Below are 22,688 nucleotides of genomic sequence, written 5' to 3'. Positions count from 1 at the left end.
CCCTTTTCTTCCCCCTGGCTTTTGTGCGGCTTTTTCCATAGCGTTTTCCCTGTCCCCGCCCGCCGCTTTTTCTCCCCCCTCCCCAGCTTTTCCCTTTTTTCCCCCCTGGCTTTTGTGCAGCTTTTTCCCTAGCGTTTTCCCTGGCTTTTCTTTTTTTCCCCCTGGCTTTTGTGCAACTTTTTGCCTAATGTTTTCCCTGGCATTCCCCCCTGGTTTTTCCCTTCCCCTCTGCATGGCTTTTGTGTGGATTTTTCCCTACTGTTTCCCCTGGTTTCTCCCCCCTCACCCTGGCTGCTCCCCCCACCCCCGGCTTTGGTGTGGCTTTTCCCCTAGTGTTTTCCCTGGCTTTTCTCACTGCTGCCGCCCCGCCCAGAATCTGCTGCCTAAGGCAGCCACCTCAACTCTGTCTAATGGTAGGGCTGGCCCTGATTCTCAAACTTTTACAGATTATATGATGATGATGATAATGCTGCCCAGCCAGAGGTTTACTGCCTCCATGAGACTAGAGTTGTGCGGGAACTGAGAGTGTAATGCAGGAAGACACTCATTTAAATCTTCCATCCCAACCACTTTCAGGGCACAATTCTAGTGGGATAGATGGCCACCTCCGAACTCAGAGGCTACCAGCTACCCAATGAAACGCAGGAGCGGTGCAGACGGGATTGTCCCCTCCACGCTTCAGCTGCCCTCCATTAGCGGCTAGACAGCTGATTTCGGCTGTCGAGCCAAGGGAAGGCAGAGCGGGGGGATGGGACACATAGGAAGCATCGGAACAGTACTTCCGCCCTCCCCACCTCAGCACGCTCCCAGGAACACCCCATTTTTGCCGCTCGGCACTCCTCTTCCAAGAGCGGAGTGCAGGGACATTCCGCACTGCCTACGAGGCAGCATGAGAGGGGGTGGAGATCGGTTCTCAGGGAACTGACCTATCCTATGGCCGTCTAGCCACTGACTAGGGGCCAGAGGGTTGCGCCCTTAGTCACTCTCCTTCATTATTTCTCTGTTCTCTTTCCTTTAAAAATAAATCCATCAGCAGCTATCGCTCCCACATCTTATCAATTCGCAAACGTTCAATCAGGCGGGGGGGAAATCATTACATTTCCCTAGGAAATGCCAAGTGATACAGAGCTTGCCCAGTTATGTTTATGGTTGCAAAAATGTGCAAGATATCCCTGCTACAGCCATAAAATGCAACCATGTGCTTTACACATTATCACTGCTTCACTGCCTTTAATGAATTTAATACGCTTATTACTATTTTTCTGCTGCATCTATTCCATTTCTCCAACCCTCTCCTACGGCGCCATCATTTTAAACCAAGTTACTGGCTGCCAGGAAAGCAACCTGGTTTTGTAGCGGGCATCATGTTTCGCCCGGGGCAAAGCTGCGGTAAATCACCCCATGGCATGCTGGGAGCTTCCCCCCCCATACACACACACACCCCTTCCTATTTATCTTTGGGAACCGCAAGATGGCCTTGCATCACGGCAGGCCCACTTTCGCAAGGCTACAGAGGAGAGGCCAATTCTCAAGAAGACCAGTTCAGTGATGGATGTGTCAGCCCTCATAGCTAAGCAGGGCCTCCAAGCAGACGGGGGGGGGGGGGGGGGATCAGTTAATTGCTTAAGCAGAGTTGGCAATTTAAAAACTGGCTGCGGTAACTGGTACCCAGGTTGTTGAAGAATTCCAGCATCTCCTTGGATGCTGGGAGATGTCTCTGGAAGTCATATTATGAACATAGCTCCATCCATGTGCGCAGCACTTTATGAAGAACAACAGGATGGATCTTTGCCCCAGGATGTTTACATTCTAGAACAAGGTTCCACAAACTTTTTGGGTCAGTGGGCAGATTTGATATTTGAATATTGTGGGCACTCTCACAAAATGGTGCGATGGGGAGGTTCGCCTGTTCATAAAATGGCTGCCGTGGTGGGCTATCAATGGCTACTAGTCCTGATGGCCATATGCTACCTCCAGTCTCAGAGGCAGTATGCCTATGTATCCTAGATGCTGGGGAACATGGGCGGGAGAGTGCTGTTGCACTCATGTCCTGCTGGGGGGGTTCCTGTGAGCAGCTGGTTGGCCACTTTGTGAACAGAATGCTGGACTAGATGGACCCTTGGTCTGAACCAGCAGGGCTCTTCTAATGTTCTTATAGCTGGTCACAAAACTCTCATTTCCCAGGAGCCACACTGGTGAAACTTAAAGAAAAATAACTTATCGAAGAACAGTGAATCCTACAGAGACACAGCGGGCCACCCTCCTCCTCTTCCCCCCACCCCTGGTGGGATCATGGAAGATTTTAATTTCTTGTGCCACATGGGCAGGCCTTGGTGGCACAGAGTTGGGGAATTACTGGAGTTGCTGCCCCCATCCAGTTGCTTCCAGCTATATGGGAGGACTTTCCAGATCCGGCTCACGATCACCCATCCAGCCGGTTACTGATCGACCGATGGATTATAGGCCCATCTGTCCTCTCACACACCCCAACAACAACAGGAAACTGAAAAATTAGCAGCGGGGCCCAGGAGTCATCAATGCGGCCGGGAATCAAGGTGGTAAAACATTCCCGACCATTTGTCTCTGGTATCGGGGGGGGGGGGGATTTGGAACACACAGCACCGGATCCAGGTGTGAAGGCCGATGTGCAAAACACGCAGAGACACCCGAGGCAAACCCCAAGAAGGTGTCGGAAGCAGGCAGAATTTGAGCTGTGAACCTCACGGTCTGAAGACGGAGATCGACGTTATGAGGGAAAGGCTGGTGTTCCAATTCCTTCGCACTGCTGTGACATGAGGGGCGGGGCACATTTGCGGGGGCGAATCGGCAGGAGGAGGAGGAGCTTTGCCAATTCCCCCCTGCAAACACCCTGTCTTTTAAATAACCCCCCCACACACACACACTGCCCCTCCAGTCAGGGTCAGAAACTTGACATAGGCCCAGCTGAGAGGAAAACAGCCAAGGTAGTGGCGAGAGTGATGGGCTGGGAGCCGGGAGATCCGGGTTCTAGTCCCCACTCGGCCATGGAAGCTCACTGGGTGACTTTGGGCCAGTCACAGACTCTCAGCCCAACCCACCTCACAGGGCTGTTGTTGTGAGGATAAAACGGAGAGGAGGAGGAGGATAATGTCAGCCGCCTTGGGTTCCTTGCAAGAGGGAAAAAGGCGGCATATAAATGCAATAATAAATAAATAAAATAAGGGAGGATAGGGGCGTTTGCGGAGAAGACTCCGCGAGTGCGGGAGGGGTTAAGCATAATTTCCCCACTGTCTCTCCCTTGCAAGGGGGCCGCCCACCCCTGCATTATCACAGCAACAAAATGTGGGTTTGGAGGACACACACTTGCTTCGGGGGCGTAGTTCTGCCCGCAGGCTGGGGCCTAGCCCTGGTGAGCGACTGTGAGCACATGTGATGCATCCACGCCCTCAGAGCCCCCTTCAGGCGCAGAAGCGAACAGCGGCACATGGAATATCGGCCCCTGTGATTGGCAGGCAGTATGATGCCTCAGGATTGGCCAGGCCTGGTATAAATACTCGGAACATGACCTCCGGGACTCAGCTGGCCAACAGATCACAGCTTTTCTGCTTGTTGCGTTTATCTGCAAGCTGAAGGAGACACTTAAGATCTCGAACCCAGTGCAGGCAGTGTCTCCTCTTTTAAAAGATATGCATGGCTAGCAAAGATAGTTCCCCCCATGGATTTTTACAGAGGTTTAGACTAGAAGGATGTAGGAAGTGACTCGCTGGATACAAGCCAAGCTCCATCTGGTGCGCCATTTCGTCTCTGGGGAAAGCAGGTTACAATGGGGAGAGCTCACGACCTGTTGCCTGGTCCCAGCCATGCGATACTCAGTAATACTGCCTCTAAAAAAGGAGGCTCTATATAGCCATCTGTTTGATAAGACTTGTGTGTGTCTTCCACAAACCTTTCGAATCCGTTTTTTGTTTAAACCGTCAAAGCCAGGGGTCACCATTACATCTTACACTAACCAATTCCATATGTTAATTACATGGTTTTAAAAAAATGAAGAAATGTTTCCTTTTGCCTGTTTCAAACTTTCTCACGACTGATGTCACTGGATGAGTTATCTAGCATTCTATGTGTGTAGGCATGTGAGTGATCTCTATTCACGGCCTCTATACTTCTAACCTGGCGCTCTCCAGATATGTTGGAGGAATTATCTCCCTCGCGCATAGAGTATCACATCACTTGAATTTCCTGTGTGTTCTGCATTCCTGTTTTAAAATATTCTCATCATCCACAGCCAGCATGGCCCTTGCGTTATCAGCTTCCTTGCTCCCAATTCTTGCTGCCAAATTTTGAAACCTCACTCGACAGCAATGAGGACTAGAAACATACCTTTTGGGGGAGGGGGGGAGAGAGAAGACTGACTATCAAGAAACTTAAAAGTTTTAAACAAGCGCCCCTTGACTAGGGAAGGCCAGTGTGACCTCTTAACAGCCCACCCACTTCCCTTGTTATACAATCTGCACCCCCCAAAAAAGTCAGAGACCCATCTGGTATTCATTGGCTGAAGTAGCCAGCTGCCTCGGATCGAGGGAAAAAAGTTTCAACCCAGTCAGGCAAAAAAATAAATAAAATAAAAAATTCAATATCATTTGAGTTTTCGGCAGATTAAAACCATACCCTGGTTCCCTACATGGAGACTTTGTTTAAAAACAGGAATGCAGAACACACAGGAAATTCAAGCGATGTGAAACTCTATGCGCTAGGTAGCTTCAGTCCTGCAACGATTCAAAATATAGCCAAGGGAAAGAATTCATGAATCTCAGCTTTCCTGGGGGAAATTCCTTAGCTGCGCGACCCACCAACTTCCCTTTAAATGCCTCGGTGGCGAAAGAGGGGGAAGAGAATCACCAGTCGGTAACCAACATCCAAAGCTGCTTGCATGCGCGCACACAGACGTCTTCTGTGAAAGGCCGCGCTTGCAAACATTATCTTGTCAGCCACAGACACACACATTTTGTCACATGACTGGACTGTGGATCACCGAGGGTTTATACATTTCCCCATTGCTTCATACCACATAGAAACGTGGCGTTTCTGTTTATCCCCGGTTGCTAAGAGCATGTTTGAAGGACTCCTGGGTCTCGAACCACCAGCTTAAGCCAGCGTGGCAAACCGGTGCTCTCCCAATGTTTTGGATGACAACCATGTTTTGGACAATGAGAGGCAGTGTGGCGTAGTGGTTAAAGTGTCGGACTGGGACTTGGGAGATCCAGGTTCTAGTCCCCACTCGGCCATGAAGCTCACTGGGTGACTTTGGGCCAGTCCCTGACTCTCAGGCTAACCTCCCTCACAGGGTTGTTGAGAGGACAGAATAGAGAGGAGGAGGGCCACATAAACCACCTTGGGTTCCTTAGAGGGAGAAACGGCAGAATATAAATGTAATAATAATTAATAAAAATGAGCTCCAATAATCCCTGCCTATTGGCCATACTGGGGCTTATGGGAATTGTAGTCCCAAACATCCGGAGGGTACTAGGTCACCTGGCCCCGGGGGGGGGGGGGGTTGGAGTGTCGGGCTCAAATTGCCGCTCCAGAAATGGGAGCTCATTGGTTAGGCTTGGTCCAATTGTACTTTCTCTCTCCCTCAACCTAACCTACCTCACAGGGCTGTTGTGAGGATAAAGAGAGAGCCACATATGTCACCTTGAGGTGCTCAGAGCAAAGGCGGGATGTAAATGTTGTATAAATGTTATAAATAAAATCAAGCTTATCGGGGCTGCAGCCTAGCTGAGGGAGCTACCGTAGAACTGTATGAGCGCAGGCCTCGGGGAGTAAAGAACGTGCCAATGCTGGCCCCCGTGACTGGAAGGCGCTATGGAGCCTCATGACTGGCCAAGCCTGGCATAAATACTCAAGGATTGAGATCCAAGCCCTCACTCTGCCTCCAGCAACTGACCTCAGTCTGGAACAGATTCCTCGAGGGTCTGGATTCAAGTCTCCGGGCCCTAATGCTGGCCTAGCCCTGGTAACATGGGCCTGAAATTCAGCCATGGATATTACAGCACTTCGATCGAGCCAAAAAAATCCCTTCAAGCAAGAGGTCTCCTCACAGTCCGATGGGGAGACGGAAGCAGAATTAGATGAAGGAGAGCGGGGTTCAAATCCCACCGCTAACACAACAGATTATTCATCCATTAATTGGCTGTGGGTGGAGGTGGGGAAAACAATTACAATTCCTCTCTGTTCCAGCTCCCTCTGTCAGTCTGCTGAAGGGGGAAAATGGGACCTCTTTCACAGTGTCGTTGACAGGGCGAAATGGAAGCTCACCGTCTCCTTTTGGTTCCTATTCAATTTTGAAAAACAAGACAAGGAAGCGATAAGAAAAATGTTTTGGCTTCCAACCGGCTTCCTCAGGATGGAAGGGGAGGGAAACTTAACAGCTTTTCCAAAGCTCCCAAATGCCTCAAACCTCGTTTTGGAAACGTTCACCACCATGCGGCTGTGTATGAATTCATTCTGGAGTGCTACCTTTGGTGGCCGTGGAAAACAAACCATTTCCGAAAATATCCCACTCACCCCCCTTCCCTCCCTACCAAATCGAGCCCATTTCTAGCAAGGGTCGTGCTCTAATTACACATGGATTTTGCAAGCGATAACAACGTAAAGAGAACAGTTTAGAGCCTCACCCTGAGAGAATGCATTTGCCAGCATTGCAAATTCACAATTAAAAAAGAGGGAGACGACACACTCGCTTTCATTTCAACAGCTAGATTAAAATGTCACCAAGAGAAAAAATGGCCCGGAAGATCCTGCGCCCGCCAACTCTTAGGCTGTTCTCTGGGCTTCAAAATGGCCAAGCAACAAAGGAAAAGCCCAGCGGGGGGCTTCTATCATGTTGTCACTCAATGCGCCATCCTTGTGGAGAGGTTGCGCTAACGCTACATCCGCAGGGTTCTTTCTACTTGACCCCAGAGAGATCTGTAGTTCGGGGTGCGTTCGCCTCTTACCTTTCCAAAACTCCAGCTATTTACTCCTGCATTAATTTCAGGAGCAGACTTATTTCACTTCTGTAGAATTTACACAGCAGAGCATGGAAGCGTCACACCAGCACCCACCCACCGCGACAGAAATTTACAAAAGCGTTTCCCCACCTGGTTGGCTGGAGGAGATTCTTGCTCGCCCAAGGCAACTAGCTTACATACAAGCTTCTCACAGTAAGTTATCTTGAGCTTAGGAATGAGGTGTGCTAAAAAGATGACTAAATAATACACAACGGGTTCACATTCAAAAACTCATCCAGCTATGCGTGTGTGGTATAGTTCAACAGGAGGAACTTACTGATCGTAGCTTTCCAACTCTAAATTCCAGTTTAGAATTCCTCCTTAGCCCTGCACCAGGCTGCCTAGGCTCGCTGTGACATCACAGAGGCGAAGCCAATGTTGGGTGTTTGGTGTCTCTTTTCAACGTCCATTCTCCACTCATGCGCCCATAAACACACACCTGCCACAGACATCCACCCATTCAATTCTGTCCATGGACTCCAGTCAGTCGATACTCTTTTCCACCAACAAACTCATCTGTCCCTCGTGAGCTGTCAGGCGTTGGTTTGTGTTTTGTTTTTAAGTTTCTCAGAAGCTGGAATGTTCGTAAATATTCCATAACCACCGCCTTACCAGCTGGGCCAACAGCTAACATAGGCTTCTTTCAACCAAGCGAAGCCAGAGTTCTTCCAGCCAACAGCCAGGGAGGTTTTAAAACACTGCAGTCAAACATTTTGATCCTTGGTGGGCCAAATCTATCTTTCATAGATTCTTTTTGGCCAACATGCTCTGCGCTCTGGTCCAACACCTCATTTGTCTCTTTCCAACCATAACCCAGCCTTCGTGATGCAACCCGCTGCCCTCTGGATGTGGCCTACAACTCCCATCGTCCCCAGCCAGCTGGCTCAAGATCATGGGAGTTGTAGTTCCCAGAGAGCCAGTGTGGTGTAGTGGCAAGAGTGTTGGACTGGGAGCTGGGAGATCCGGGTTCTAGTCCCCACTTGGCCATGGAAGCTCACTGGGTGACTTTGGGCCAGTCACATACTCTCAGCCCAACCTACCTCACAGGGTTGTTGTTGTGAGGATAAAATGGAGAGGAGGAGGATAATGTAAGCCGCCTTGGGTTCCTTGCAAGAGGAAAAAAGGCGGGATATAAATGCAATAATACATAATACATAGTTCGATGTTCCCAGAGGATGCCGGGTTGGGGAACAAACATCCCATGCTGGGGTTCACTTTGCAGACATGCCGTTAGCCATACTACAGAGGTGGCCCCAGATCTCCCCTGGAACCCGCGCTGCCTGTGACATGCGCAGTGTATTGCTCCACATTGCCCCAGTAGGGATCCTCACTGGATAAGGAGATCTACCCCACACCCCTGCCACAGGAGAGAATAGGAAACCTTCGTAAGCACTGGGCTATTGTCTGTCGGCTTTGAAGGCAGAGGGGAAGCCATGTATATCCTTTCCAGCCCCAACATCGCCACAAGAAAAGCGCTTTAAGCGCTTCACAAAATAACTTTTTATGCTCGACAAAAGCGGCCACATCTGGGCTGACCGCTGGATCGCCAGGTTTCAGCCAGATGTGAAGGGAGGCACCGCGGGGGGACACCACGCACACGCACAGCAAAAAATAAAACCCTGGAGCCTTCCTGGAAGGCAGGGTAAGGGGGAGTGATGGGGGGGGGACACACAGCTGAGGAATGTTCCTTTGATAACACTCCCCACCCCAAACATTAGACACTGGCATAATTCATTCAAGGGAGAGTCTGGAGACGGAGAAACAGGCGCCCAAGTGCACAAAACCATTTGTTTCTAGGCCATTCCTTCAACCACCTCCGCCCCTGTGAATTAAAACTGGAAACACGCTCCGCTCTTCAACCCAAAATCAGCTTTCCCCAACCTGGCACCCTCCAGGTGTTTTGGACTACAACTCCCATTGACAATATTGGCAGGGGCTGATGGGAGCTGTAGTCCAGAGGGCATGAAGATGAGGAAAGATTGTTTTACTTTGAGGGTGGTGAAGGGAGTAAGAATTTCATCCGCCTTTGGAGCAGCCTGCCTCCCCGCTGTGTTTCTCCACATCACTGTTCTGGGCAGCCTCTTGGCTGGAAGGCAACCAGCCCCAGAAGAGCAACTCACACAGAGAGGCAATGGGCAAACTCCTCCAAGAGCGTCTCGGCCATCATGAGGGACTGGTTGATCCAAATGCATCCGATGCATAATTACCCACCGACCATCTGCCTTACAGGAGGCTGACTGGAAGGAGACTTGGCCAGAGCAGAGACAGCACGCAGAGACACAGCGGGCAGGCTCTTTAGTGGCCACTAGAGAACCAAGCAGAATTCCTCCGGGGATCAGGTTTATCCTTAGGGCTGCCAGTCCTTTATACCAGTCTTTCTCAACCTGGGTCCCCCCAGATGTGTTAAGAGTGCAACTGCCATGATCCATAGCATGATCCATGAACTGCCATGCCAACTGGGGGTGATGGGATTTGTAATACAACCCACCTGGCAGGCACCATGTACATCTAAGTTTTAGACTTATATACAGGAGATTATATAGACGTAGGTATCTAGTGCACATAAGAGCTGCCATATCTAATCAATCCAATTAACTGATTTATTTAACAACAAAACCCTCTTAAAGCACCATTCTGTGTAACTGAGTCTCACTGAGTTTTAGTGCCATTACACCCAGGTAAGGGAGGTGTGTAACTGCAGCACAGAACTGCAGCCCCTCAAATAATCTGGCAGCATTTTTTAGTTAAATTATTATTGTTATTCCTTACTACTACTACAAATTCTTCTTTAAAATAAACAGCCTTCAGATGGCAAACATCCTCTCCAAAGATGCCAAGCTTCTGGAAAATGTGCTCTTAAAAGAGGCATTCTCCCTTCCACACCTCAAAGAGAGGATGCCTGTCATAACCCGCCGCAAACTAAGACACGCCGTGCCTAAAAGCGATGCTAGCGTGCTCCAGGCTTCAGGTCAGTACTGTCTGTACCCATCTGCAAACTGAACTGATGGATGGATTTCCCACCCCTATGCATGGGTGGGCGGGGGGGAGATATTATGTCTAGGGGCAGGGTCCCCCAGCGGGGAGGGGGGGGGATCTGTCTGGGGCCACCAGTGGTGGGTGGGGCCAGAAACAGCTGTGGGCAGGTCCATCTCCCTCTCTTTTTGCCTTCTCCTTTTCTTTCTCTTTCTCCCCCGCTAACCAGCAGGCTGCCAGGGAGAGGGGCAGGTTGCCTTTGCCAGAAGTCTGACCTGATTGCTTGCACAGGGCTTTTGAAATTAAAGAGGTATAGCCCACCCCGCTATACATACATACCTCAAATCTGTTCCCCAGGGCCCTGGATGGATTCCCCAGACCCCGGAGTATGCACTGGTGCCGAACGAAGTTTTTTTCCTCAGCTTCATTGCCACATTGCCACGCAGATGAGGGCAATTTTCAGGGGGCTTTTCAGCTGGGGAGGGAAGGATTAACTCTCCCCTCCCCAGGTGCTGCAAGGCCTCCCCCCGCAAATAAATCTCTCCCAGCACCGCAATTAAGCTTAAGGGGGGAAGAACATTTCCTATTGGTTTGGGATGATCTGGGACTGGGTGAAAATTAACGGAGCTATTTATTTTATCTGAGACTATTCGGATGAAAATTAATTCGGTGACTTTGCCTCCTGTGAAATTTAAATCAATCCTGGTAATTATTTCTAAATTTTCATATGCATCTGTATGTATGAATTAGCATATGCAGATTTTATGTGGATTTGTGTCCTGTGGGTCTGACCCCCCAATCTTTTAAGGTGCAATCCTATGTATGTTTAGACAGAAAAAAGGTCGATAACACCCAGCACGCTCCAGCCAGCATGGCTGGTGGGTGTGCTGGGACTTGTAGGCTTTTTTTTTCTGTCTAAACAGGCGTGGGACTGTGCCCTTAAATACCTAGCAACACCCTTATTACCAGGAAGTAAGTTCCATTGAATCCAATTAAGATTTCTTTAATTGTGCATATGCATATGCTTTGTGTACATATGCAGGCAAGATTCCTAATCTTTCTCTCCTATACACACATACATATATACACTGGATTTGAGTGCATGTGTGCACACTTTTTACACACACAGCATGGAAGAGAGAAAGGTCAATCGCACATCCAGCCCGCAAAAAAAAAGTAAGAACCCATCGTCTGATGGTTTTCCTGCAGCACAAACCTCATCTTCTTTCCCAAAAGGGATCAAAGAAAATGAAAATAATTTTTTTAAAGAGTGGGTAATATAGTGGGCCACTCAAGAATTTTAATCCTCAGCCTCACATTGGTGCTAAACAATTTGGAATGTCTTCCCCTCACAGAAAGGGAAGACGGTTCGTGATCCTTTTGACCGCAGATGAAAAATACAAAATTGAAAAATAAAGACACCAGAAAAATCAACACTTGTGTCAACCCAAAACAAACAGGCTAAAGGATGAGGGAGGGAGACACTTGCAGTTAAAGACCTCGTACACATGATTTAAAAAATAGATAAAAGTAGCAGTTAAGCAGCATGTAAACAGATGCAAACAGAGACACACAGACGCTCCTCGGTAGTAACCAGTTCCAGATATAGCAGATCAATTTCCTGTATTAACTTCTTGATGAAGGGAGAAGCTGAGTTTCCATTCGGTAACCCACCATGAGACTTTGGGACAGGCTTGTAAAACAGGCACTCTGCCTGGTCACCTTTGGCGAGGGAGAAGTATCCCCCAGGTGAACTGGAACAAAAGCTTCTTTTTTTTAAATAGGGTATATATTAAGTGTGTGTTTTTCCTCCTTTTAGGTCACGTACAACTAACAAAAAGTATATCGGAGGGGAGACAGGATAGTAGAATTTGTGGACTTGTTTGCAAGGCTGGGGCAAGTGATGAAGCTAAACACATAACTTTCTTAGGATTAAGGGAACAATAACTTAGCTCCATATGCCAGTAATATTATAATCGCCTTGTCTTTCCTCCCCTCTTTTGGGGGGCTAAGTGGAACAACATCTGTGCAACATCTGGATGAGAACAACCAAGTCTGGCTGTGGTTTTCCTAGATCTTCCAAAATATCCGTGCTTCTGAGTCCAAGACCTGACCATCGACAGATTTGCCCCTCTCAGATATTTAATTTGAGGAGGGGGTAATGGCCAACAATTACCACCACCTTGCGAATAGGCGACCTGGGGCAGCTACTTTGATGAGAAAGGGAAATGATACAGCAGCTGCCTAGCAACCACCCAACAGCGCCAGGAGGTTGCCTAGCAACTGTCCGGGATGGGAGCAGCGCCAGGTTATCCCTACTTAATTCTACTTCTATGAGGAGGTTGGCACATCACTCTGAAGGTTAAACCTACTTCTTCTACTATACTGCCACCTTATCTGTTTGTGAACCGGCCAGAGAGCTTCGGCTATTGGGCGGTATAGAAATGAAATAAATAAATAAATAAATGATCTGTTGTTTTGTTTTTTTAATGCCTCCGTCCCAGATTGCTTCAACCAAATCATATCTTTAGTTCTACAATGTGCAGTCAGGTCACCACTGCTGACAAGGAATCTCTTCCTGATACCTCAGACTTTAAACCAAAGCGAAACCCCCTGCACATGCTCAGCTCCTCTGCAGGCTCATTTCGGGGAAGCAATGTGGGCTTTGCAAGAGTTCAGCTGCAGCTTTAAACCAGAGTTTGAAGCCAACACAGGAGAACTCCTTGCAGCTCCTCTGCACGTTTGTTTCATGTGCGCTTTGCAAGAGTTCAGCTGCAGCTTTAAGCCGGAGTGCGAAACCAACACAACAGAACTCCTTGCAAGAGCTCAGCCCCGCTGCACGTTCATTTCATGAGAGCTTTGCCTAACTTCAGCTGCAAGTCAACTTTGAAGCCAATAAATACCTCTGGAGACAAACAACTAGAAAAAGCCCTCAACTGTGTGGCCTGCTCATAAGCTGCTGAACAAGCCACTTCCTTTCGCCACCCCCACAATTGCTGGGCACCTGTGGTTACTTGAAGAAAAGGCATTTTTTCACATAGGAAACTAGAGGCAAATCATAAAGTGGACATTTAAAATAAGGCATCAACACTTAAGCATGCTTGATTGAAAGCCCCTTCAAAATCAGTGGATCTTACTTCGGGGGAGGGGGAAAACCATTTAGAGATATGAAATACATTGCCACGTAGTTAAGGACTGGGATGTTAACGCTACGAAAAATACTGTTATTACTACAACTAAGCCTGCAATCAAATCTAAGCATGCACAGCTCAAACCACCCCATACCGTTTCCCTCTTTGCCCCCTGCCTCCGCTTTCCTGCTCTTCCACTGGTGACTCCCTTACGCCACATTTTACATTGCAAGCTCCTTGGTAGCAGGAGCCTCTTGCACTCCAACGGCACCAAAGAAATAAATTCCGCTTTCCGAAATCTCACGGATAGGACAGAGCTTCTCTTCTCACCAAGACCCAGAATGCAGTATGCCCCTTCTGCAACCCTCACCGTTTTCTCCTGGCATCAGCCACTGACCTCAGCGGGATTCCCGCAAGGCGGTGCTAATATTCCATTAAGGACGTGAGCCGAGGAACAGAGTGGTCAGCAGAAGGAGCCAACGGACAGCACTTTGAAATCACGCCATCGCCATTCTCTTAAGAAAGCCCTCCCCTCCCCAAAAGTGGTGCCTTTCAGATGTGCTGGTACTAGAACTCCCATCATCCCCAGCCTGCGTGGTTGGGGAAAGGGTGGCTTACGCTGTGGCAAGAGAATGCAAGATCTCCAGTCCAAGACGGCCAAAGCCTCACCTGGAAACATTTAGGCACCCAGGCAACCTGCCCATGGTAAGCCTCTCTTGCAACAACAAAAGCACTTCAGGGTCTCAACACACAGGGTAGCACCCCTCCCCTCCAGGGTCGCACGGGGTACCCACAAATACACAAGACAAAATGGGAGGGGGTCCCCCAGATTGACCTCTCAAGAGTGAAAGACAGCTGTAATATTTAAAGAGCAGCTGCAATGGGTTACTCACCTATGTTACCTCACTTACATTCTAAGAATTTCCTGAATATATCAGATGAGGCCCACTTAACTTTTATTTAGCATCATCTGTACATTTACCAATTTGTGCATTCACCCCTCACCACATTTTAAGTAGCAGATCCATTTTTAAAATAGTTGCAAAATCGCTCCAAGGACAGGACAGAGACACGTCTTGGTGATGTCGCAGGCCCTAGCCTGTTACTGCTCTGCACTAATCAGGTTTTGCTGCAAACTTTCGAGACCGCTTGCTTTTTACCCAGACTTCAAGGAGGAAAAGGCGTACGTGTGGAATAAACGCAGCCAGGGCGCTTCCCTAGGAGCCCTGCCACTCAAACGCAAGTTTCACCGCGAGTTCCGGGAAGGGTACAAACCCAAGGCTCCGCCGGACATGATGCACGCTCTCCGTTCCACTTGGAAAAAAGGAATGAAAAAATAATAACCCGGCAGGACGCCGCATTCAGCCACTGGATGGCTTTCAGAACAGATTATCTCCTAGTTTCATCTAAAAGGGAAAAACGGTCTTTTGCCGCTGAAACGCTCAAGCCAAACTCCATCGCCGGCTTCTCGAGCTGCGTTCTGTCCCGATCGCAAAGTCGGCTGTCTCTTCGAGGTTGCCGGGCATGTTCATGGGAGGACCCAATACCATCTTTACTGATCGTAGCCCCAACATGGCAGGCAAGGCTTCGAGTTACACAGGGCTCTTTCTCAACCAGGATGTTGCAGGAGGAGGAACGATTGCTGAAGAAAACTTCCAGACAGGTTCGTCTGGTGCACCAAGCACAGCCAAGACATCTGGGGGACTTCAGAGACAAGCAGATTCACTGTGGCGTCCATTTTCGTGGACGGTTCTGGAAGGCGCCACAAGCCTCTTGGCCATTTCTGGTAGAGGGCGCGACCTTTGCCCCGTCTACACTTCGTCCCCTTATCGGGAGGGTGTTTCTGAGGACCAGTTAGAGCAGGGGTGTTGAACGTTGATGCCAAGGGCCAGATTAAATTTCGGAGAAGCGCTCGGGGCCACATTCCAGGAGTGGGCAGGGCCAAAGACACAAGAGGCAGAGTCCAGATACCAAAAATGCCAGTATACTGCGGTTCTAAGCTCTTACTGCCAGAAACTGGGCCTTAGGAAAGTTATTAAAACCTTTCAGAAAAGGAGAAAGATTGCAAAACCTGGAAAACCACCCAATGACTGGCGGACCGGGGGGGGGGCATCAGGGGACCCAGAAGGGCTGGATTTGGCCCACAGGGCCTGAGGTTCCCCACCCCTAAGTTGATGTTAAAAAGAAATCTGCTTGTACAAAAGGTTCCTGGGAACGTGGCGAACATTTTAAAGAAACTGGTGAAGCATGAAAGCTAACCCCCGTGTTCCCCAAAAGTTCTGACAGACAAAGCGTCCTTGGTTTTTAAACATAGCATGTATTTATTTATTTGAGTATTTATATACCATTCCATATCTAGAACGGATTTTGGAGTGGTGAACACAAGAAATAAAACAGTAAAATAATTAAAACACCACATTAAAATTACTTTTAAAAACAGAATACTAATAAAACCTGTGACTGGTCAATTAAGGAATGACTCCTGGAACAGTGCTGTTTTCAGGAGGCGCCGGAAACAATGCAGTGTTGGTGCCTGCCTGACCTCCAGGGGCAGGGAGTTCCAAAGAAAGGGGGCCGCCACACCAAAGGCTCTTCTCCTGGTGGACTCCTATCAGGCCACAGGTCCATATGGAACCACCAGGGACATGCCCTCCGATGACCTCAGTGGCCAGGCAGTTCGGTAAGGGAGAATGCGCTCTCTCCAGTATCCTGGTCCCGAGTTGTTTAGGGCTTTGTACACTAGTACTGATACCTTAAGCCTGGCCCAGTAGTGAATAGGTGGCCAGTGCAGTTCCCTCAGCGAAGGAGTTACACGACAGAAATGGGCAGCTCCCGACAACAGCCGAGCTGCTGCGTTCTGCATAGTATTTGAGGCAGCCTTCACTCTTCCACCCCGCAAAGGTTTACTTTTCGAGGAAAGGAGTATCAAGTCACCCGCCTCCAGAAAAGCCCGCCTCGTGTTCCTGCATGAGTCATAGATCTGTCTGGGAACATCTCCAGAGGAGAAGGGGATGAGCTCAGAGCACATACTCACGCAGACATGACAGGCAGCCTCCACTGTGTGCACGTAACCCTATTGCAGCCCCTGTACTGAGAGAACTGCATGATCTAATGTACCAGAATTTTACCAGAGGAGGAGTGGAAGGAGGCAAACCCAGGGCACCGACTCATACAGACAGACAACGTCCAGCCTCCTCTGTGGAATTGTGTTTGGACTAACAGGACACTACTGACAGAAACTCAGAAAACTGCCTTCTACCAGGTCAGAACATTAGTTGTAAGAACATAAGATGAGCCAGGCTGGATCAGACCAAGGGTCCATCTAGTCCAGCATTCTGTTCAGCTAAGTCCACCTTGCTCAGTATTCTCTGCAATGATTGCCAGTAGTTCTCCAAGGAGTCAGACAGGGGCTTTTCCCATCCCTAAGAGAAGATGCCAGGAACTGATGCCACCTATATGCCAAGCAGGTCCTCTACCACCGAGCTATGATCCTTCCCCTAGATACAAAGTAAGATTCTAGTCCTCAGGGTTCTGAATAAAGAGCTGATTGAAACAGGAACAGGAATCTGCCTTAAACAGTCAGTGGCTCTCCAGGATTTCGGGCAGGGCTCATTTCCCAGCTCGACCTGGAGATGTTGGGGGATTAAACTTGGGAACCTCTGTACCCAAAGGCATACACAATGCACTCAGGATACGGTTTGGGAATTCAGCACTTGAGATTTGCGCAAACTCTCCAAGTCCTTTTTTGTTCGCTGGGCTCAATCAGAGCTTTACACACCTCCAGTTTACTTCTCTGTCTCTCTCTTTTAAAAAAAGTGAATGTTGACTGACAAAGAGTTTGGAATCCAGCCTTATTTTGAGAAAGTGTGCAGTTTTAGGATTTCACCGGCCTATCTGTCGACGTAGCCCCCAAAACGGGAGGGAACAGATCCATTTATCTGCAGGACGTCGGATGGCCCAAGACGCTCAGATAACTTCTGGGCACATCTGCCCCCAGATCCTATCCTGACAGCACTACTGGAATTCACAGTATTACCCCACAGTCTATTTTTTTTGCTTAACGCAGTGTATTAAGGACTTCATCTGCTCATGTTTTTGCTGCGGTACCAATGGGAATGCAAAGTGCATGCGTTGCTCTGCCCCGCTGGGTGCACACTGGCAGTTTTTGAATCAGAATCCACAGGTTATCAGCCCCAAATTCCGCAGGTAGACAATGGGGAGTTGCAAAAATTCCACCCACACTGGCATTCAAAGGCCTTTCCAGAAGAGCATCCCTTCAGGGCACAAGGGTGTGGGGGGGTGCATTTTGATTTTTACTGATGCCTCATCTGCATCCCCATGAAACATTTTGCCAGGCTGGATCTGCAGAACAGGAAACAATTCTCTGGGGTGGGGGAAGCAACATGCCCCAAGAAATACCTGAATCCCTCTTGGAAGATTCTCAAGCAAACATCCCTCCCAGACCAACCTGCCGCAAGCTGGCACCCTCCAGATGTGTTGGACCACAACTCCCACGGCTGGCTGGGGATTATGGGAGCTGTAGTCCAACACATCTGGAGAGTGCCAGGTGCGGGGAGGGCCCTGCTCGCTGAGGATTTCTTCGCCAGGGGAAACCACGTATTTGCAGACAACTTCTAGATCAGATGAAGACAAAGGAGAATGGAAAATAATGGACCACAGAAGAAGAAGAACCTGGGGTGGGTGGGGTCAGGACATCCCACATAGGGTTTAACCCCAGCCACTCCAATCCGGTTTACTCAAGGTGGAATCCAAGGGGGAGTTTAATCTGGATTAATCTCCTCTGGAGGAGAAAGGAAGGGTTTTGTGGAAGGCCTTCCACAGATTTTAAAGGGAGCAGGATTCTGAGAGAACTCTCCCCCGACTCACCCCAGATTGACAGAGGGCCACATTTTAAGCGATTCTTTGTAAACGGCCTACCTGAAACCAGATTTGCTTTATTCTGGACTACAGCAGGGCCTAAATTGTGATCGAAAGCCTTGCCAATCTTGCGAAACACTTCCAAATTATTCGGGGGGGGGGGCTTTTTTAAAGCACGATGCACATTTCACTTGGTTTTAAGATGGGTTTGTGGTGTAATCGGCTGCAGTTTAGAAACGCCGCTTTGGCGGTCTTCCATCACAAAGTGGGATCTGAATTGACCAAATAAACAGAAATCGAGGTTCCTTGGAAGCAAGCCCCACTCATTTCAAAGTGGTTTACGCCCAAGTAAGCACGCATAGGATTGCCACCTTGCAGCACAATCCTATCCATGCCTGCTCAGATTCAAGTCCCACAGCATTCAATGGCATTTACTCCCAGGTAAAAGGGTACAGGGTTGCAACCCTCATGGGCTTTGGGCTGCAATTCTATGCCCACTTACCTGGGAGTAAGCTCCAGTGAATTCAGTGGGACTTACCTCTGAGTAATGCATTGTTGTTGTTGTTGTTCAGTCGTTAAGTCGTGTCCAACTCTTCCTCAGTAACGCCTTTTGCTATCACTCATTTTAAAGCGGCAACCAACCTACACATTTACCTAGGAGTAAACCTGGTTGAGAGCAGCCGTCACTGTACTTCGGAGTAAATGTCCTTCGGATCCCATTGTGAATCACTGGGGGAGGGGCAGTTTTGTTAGAAAAAGCAGGGGCCAAATCCAAGAAGCCACGCAAGGTGGGACACCCTTTGCACATTTACTTAAGAGCAAGTCCCTGTTGAACTTAAGGGGGTTTCCCTCCGAGTGAACACACCTAAGCGCGAAAGCTCTTTTACACACTCCTTCCCATTTGGGGGGGGGGGATGTGTGCGCCTCCGCACGCCCCGTGCATTCGCTTTCCGAGGTCGACTCCCCGAGCAGCGGCGCTCTCCTCGCCCAGAGGCCACGGTCGATGGGTGCCCCCCGGGCCACCTTCCCTCCGCCCCGGGCCACGGCTGATGCCCGCCCCCCAGGCCGGGTTGGACGGGGGAGGGCCCGCCCGAGAGCACCCCGCGGACAGCGCGGCGGCGCCCGCCTCTCCCCGCACGCGTGTTCGCGCGTCCCCACGTTCGCCTCCGCCCCCCGCCGCGAAGGCCGGCGCGCGCTCCCACCTTGCGGCGCTTGTCGGCGAAGGGCAGCGCCAGCCACGGCATGGCCCGGGTCGCGTCTTGCCAGCGCTGCTGGTCCTGCTCGGCCGACACGAAGACGATCTCCAGGCGCTGCGGCGGCGGCGGCGCGTCCGGAGCCGCCCCGCCGCCGGCGCGGGCCGGCTGGAAGCGCGCGTAGAAGGCGGCCAGGCTGGCGGCCAGCTGGGCGCCCGGGCCGCCCGCCCCGCCGCCGCCGCAGGAGCCGAAGTACAGCCCCACCAGCGAGACGCCCCGCGCCGGCAGCGACGCCGTGGCCACCGCCGCGCCGTCGGGCGCCGCCAGCGCCTCGCCCAGCAGCTCCGCCAGCGCCGCGCACGCCGCCATCCCCGCGCCGCGCCGCGCCGCCAGCGGGCGCTCCCGGCCGCCGCGCCGCGCCGCGCCCCGCCCGCCCAGGCGCCGCCCCGCCCGCGCCCGCGCCCCGCGGGGCAGCCGCGGGCCCTCGGCCGCCCTGGCGCCGGGGCGGCCCCCCGTGGCTCGCGGCGCGCGCGCGCGCGGCCGGATGCTGCGCTCCCGCTCGGGCCAGGCCGGCTCGCCCGGCGCGCGGGCGGGTCCCGCGCACCGCCGGCTACCCAGCGAGGGATCCCCGCCCGCGCCTGCCCTCCTCTCGCCAGCGGGCCGCCAGAAGGCAGCGGCGCTTCCTCTGGAGCTGTCGCGCGCGCGCGCGCTGAGCTTCCTTCGCGGCAGCTCTCCAGCCGTCTCGCTAGCCGCGGCTTCCTTCCGATGGGTGTACAAAACGTGCGTTACTTTCGTAGTATCTGGCTATCATCTAGCTACAACGCATGCAGTAATTTCCTATCTATCTATCTGTCTGTCTTTGTATCAGCTCTCCAGCCATCTCTCTATCTGCAGCTTCCTTTCAATAGGTATACAAAACATGCATTACTTTCGTAGTATCTGGCTATCATCTAGCTACAACGCATGCAGTAATTTCCTATCTATCTATCTATCTATCTTTGTATCAGCTCTCCAGCCATCTCTCTATCTGCAGCTTCCTTTCAATAGGTATACAAAACATGCATTACTTTCGTAGTATCTGGCTATCATCTAGCTACAACGCATGCAGTAATTTCCTATCTATCTATCTATCTATCTTTGTATCAGCTCTCCAGCCATCTCTCTATCTGCAGCTTCCTTTCAATAGGTATACAAAACATGCATTACTTTCGTAGTATCTGGCTATCATCTAGCTACAACGCATGCAGTAATTTCCTATCTATCTATCTGTCTGTCTTTGTATCAGCTCTCCAGCCATCTCTCTATCTGCAGCTTCCTTTCAATAGGTATACAAAACATGCATTACTTTCGTAGTTTCTGACTATCATCTAGCTACAACGCATGCAGTAATTTCCTATCTATCTATCTATCTATCTTTGTATCAGCTCTCCAGCCATCTCACTATCTGCAGCTTCCTTTCAATAGGTATACAAAACATGCATTACTTTCGTAGTTTCTGACTATCATCTCGCTACAACGCATGCAGTAATTTCCTATCTATCTATCTATCTATCTTTGTATCAGCTCTCCAGCCATCTCTCTATCTGCAGCTTCCTTTCAATAGGTATACAAAACATGCATTACTTTCGTAGTTTCTGACTATCATCTCGCTACAACGCATGCAGTAATTTCCTATCTATCTATCTTTGTATCAGCTCTCCAGCCATCTCTCTATCTGCAGCTTCCTTTCAATAGGTATACAAAACATGCATTACTTTCGTAGTTTCTGACTATCATCTCGCTACAACGCATGCAGTAATTTCCTATCTATCTATCTATCTATCTATCTTTGTATCAGCTCTCCAGCCATCTCTCTATCTGCAGCTTCCTTTCAATAGGTATACAAAACATGCATTACTTTCGTAGTTTCTGACTATCATCTCGCTACAACGCATGCAGTAATTTCCTATCTATCTATCTATCTATCTATCTTTGTATCAGCTCTCCAGCCATCTATCTGCAGCTTCCTTCCTGTAGGTATACAAAACATGCATTACTTTCGTAGTTTCTGACTATCATCTAGCTACAACGCATGCAGTAATTTCCTATCTATCGCTTCAGTTCTACCACCTTCCCGAGCAAGGCTGCAATCCTGCTAGGTGTGCTTACCTGGGAGGGAACAAGCCCCCTTCGACCGAGTAGGCCTTACTTTCAAGTAAACCTGCAGAGGGCAAGGGGCTCCCAACTACGCGGCCGCGCTCTCTCCCTATGCATTCCAAATTGCACCAAGGGGGGCATTGGTTAAGGCTGCGCCCCATTCTCCACGCTTCCCTGGGTGTAAGCCCCATAGACAAAACAGGGCTTGCTTCCGAGGGAGACGTGGATAGGATGGTGCTGTTCAGGGCCGAATTTCCATCTGGAAGCTGTTGCTCCCCCCAGTTTAAAAAAAGGGATGTAGAAATTAGTTTTTTGTTGTTGTTGTTGTAGAGTAGGTTGCCAGGAACTAAAAGCCCCAACCTGGTGCCCTCCAGATCTTTTGGACCGCAACTCCGGTCAGCCCGTCAGCATGGCCAACGGTCAGGAATGCTGGGTGTTGCTGGCCCAAACATCTGCAGGTGGCCTACCCCTGAACTAAAGCAATCAAAAATCCACTCGTCTGTAAAGTGGGTGTGACACTAGACGCAATGTGGTATAGTGGTTAGAAGATCCAGTTGAGGAGGACTGTGGAGACGTACATTCCAATCCCCACTCAGTCACTAAGCTCTCTGGATGACCCTCTCTCTCAGTCTAGCCTGGGAGGAAGGGGGTCCTGGAGGCGCCTTTTTCTCTTTGCTTCTTCCCGAAACATCCCTGTATAATGCAGGTTGCCTTGGGAGAACACACACACCCCTCGAGAATGTAGAAGCCGCTACCTTATTTTGGGGCAACCCCGTTTCACTTTTTAAATGATTGGCACTCAACCACTCAAGTTTGCTACTAAAAGGAAGGATACTACAAAACATGCTCACCCGGCTGAGTAACCAGTGCCATTGCATACCGTTTCCCACACACGAGAAGCTGTCTCATACCGAGTCAGGCCACTGGGCCATCTAGCCCAGTGTTGTTGACACAGACTGGCAGCAGTTCCCCAGGGTTTCAGGCCGGATTCTTTCCTAGCCCTACAGGGAGACGCCGAGGATCGAACTGGGGACTGTGCATGCAGCACACGCACTCTGCCACTGAACTACCACACCAGGGTGGCTTCACCAGCAAACTCCAGCACGTCTTATTGGTATGAGTGGTGCCACAGTGTAGCCAGGATTCCAAAAATTTGCTAGGGAAATTTTTGGCTTTCAAAACCAGATGTTGCCAAGAGAGGCGACAAGCAAGGCTGCCTATGGGGCTTAAGCGACACCCAGTGGCCGCAGGAAGCACTGCTGCGGGATCAACCAGCTTTTATAATTTTATTCCTTTTAGGATGCGATCCTATGCAGGTTTAGACCAAAAAAAGTCCTACAACTCTC

The 22,688-nt window shown here is 50.0% G+C and overlaps 1 protein-coding gene across 4 annotated transcripts in view; it reads right to left on the bottom strand.

The window, feature by feature from the left end:
* Window positions 1-19,956, bottom strand: part of NXN (nucleoredoxin) — a 70,927-nt gene extending 50,971 nt beyond the window's left edge. For 3 of the 4 annotated variants that reach the window (XM_084822601.1, XM_084822602.1, XM_084822603.1), the window contains exon 1: window positions 19,216-19,652. In XM_084822601.1, coding sequence (XP_084678727.1) covers window positions 19,216-19,575 — 360 coding nt within the window. In that variant the 5' untranslated portion in view covers window positions 19,576-19,652. Of the gene's footprint in view, window positions 1-19,215 lie in introns of all 4 variants that reach the window. The other variant, XM_084822604.1, reaches the window with a different exon arrangement.
* Window positions 19,957-22,688: the final 2,732 nt, after the last annotated feature.

The sequence above is a fragment of the Heloderma suspectum genome, chromosome 16 (genome assembly GCF_057233095.1).
Source record: "Heloderma suspectum isolate Gila_16-S chromosome 16, 16-S_ref, whole genome shotgun sequence".
Classification (NCBI taxonomy): Eukaryota; Metazoa; Chordata; class Lepidosauria; order Squamata; family Helodermatidae; genus Heloderma; species Heloderma suspectum.
The sequence above is the reverse complement of the archived record's forward strand: the minus strand, read 5'-3'. Positions and strand labels throughout refer to the sequence as shown.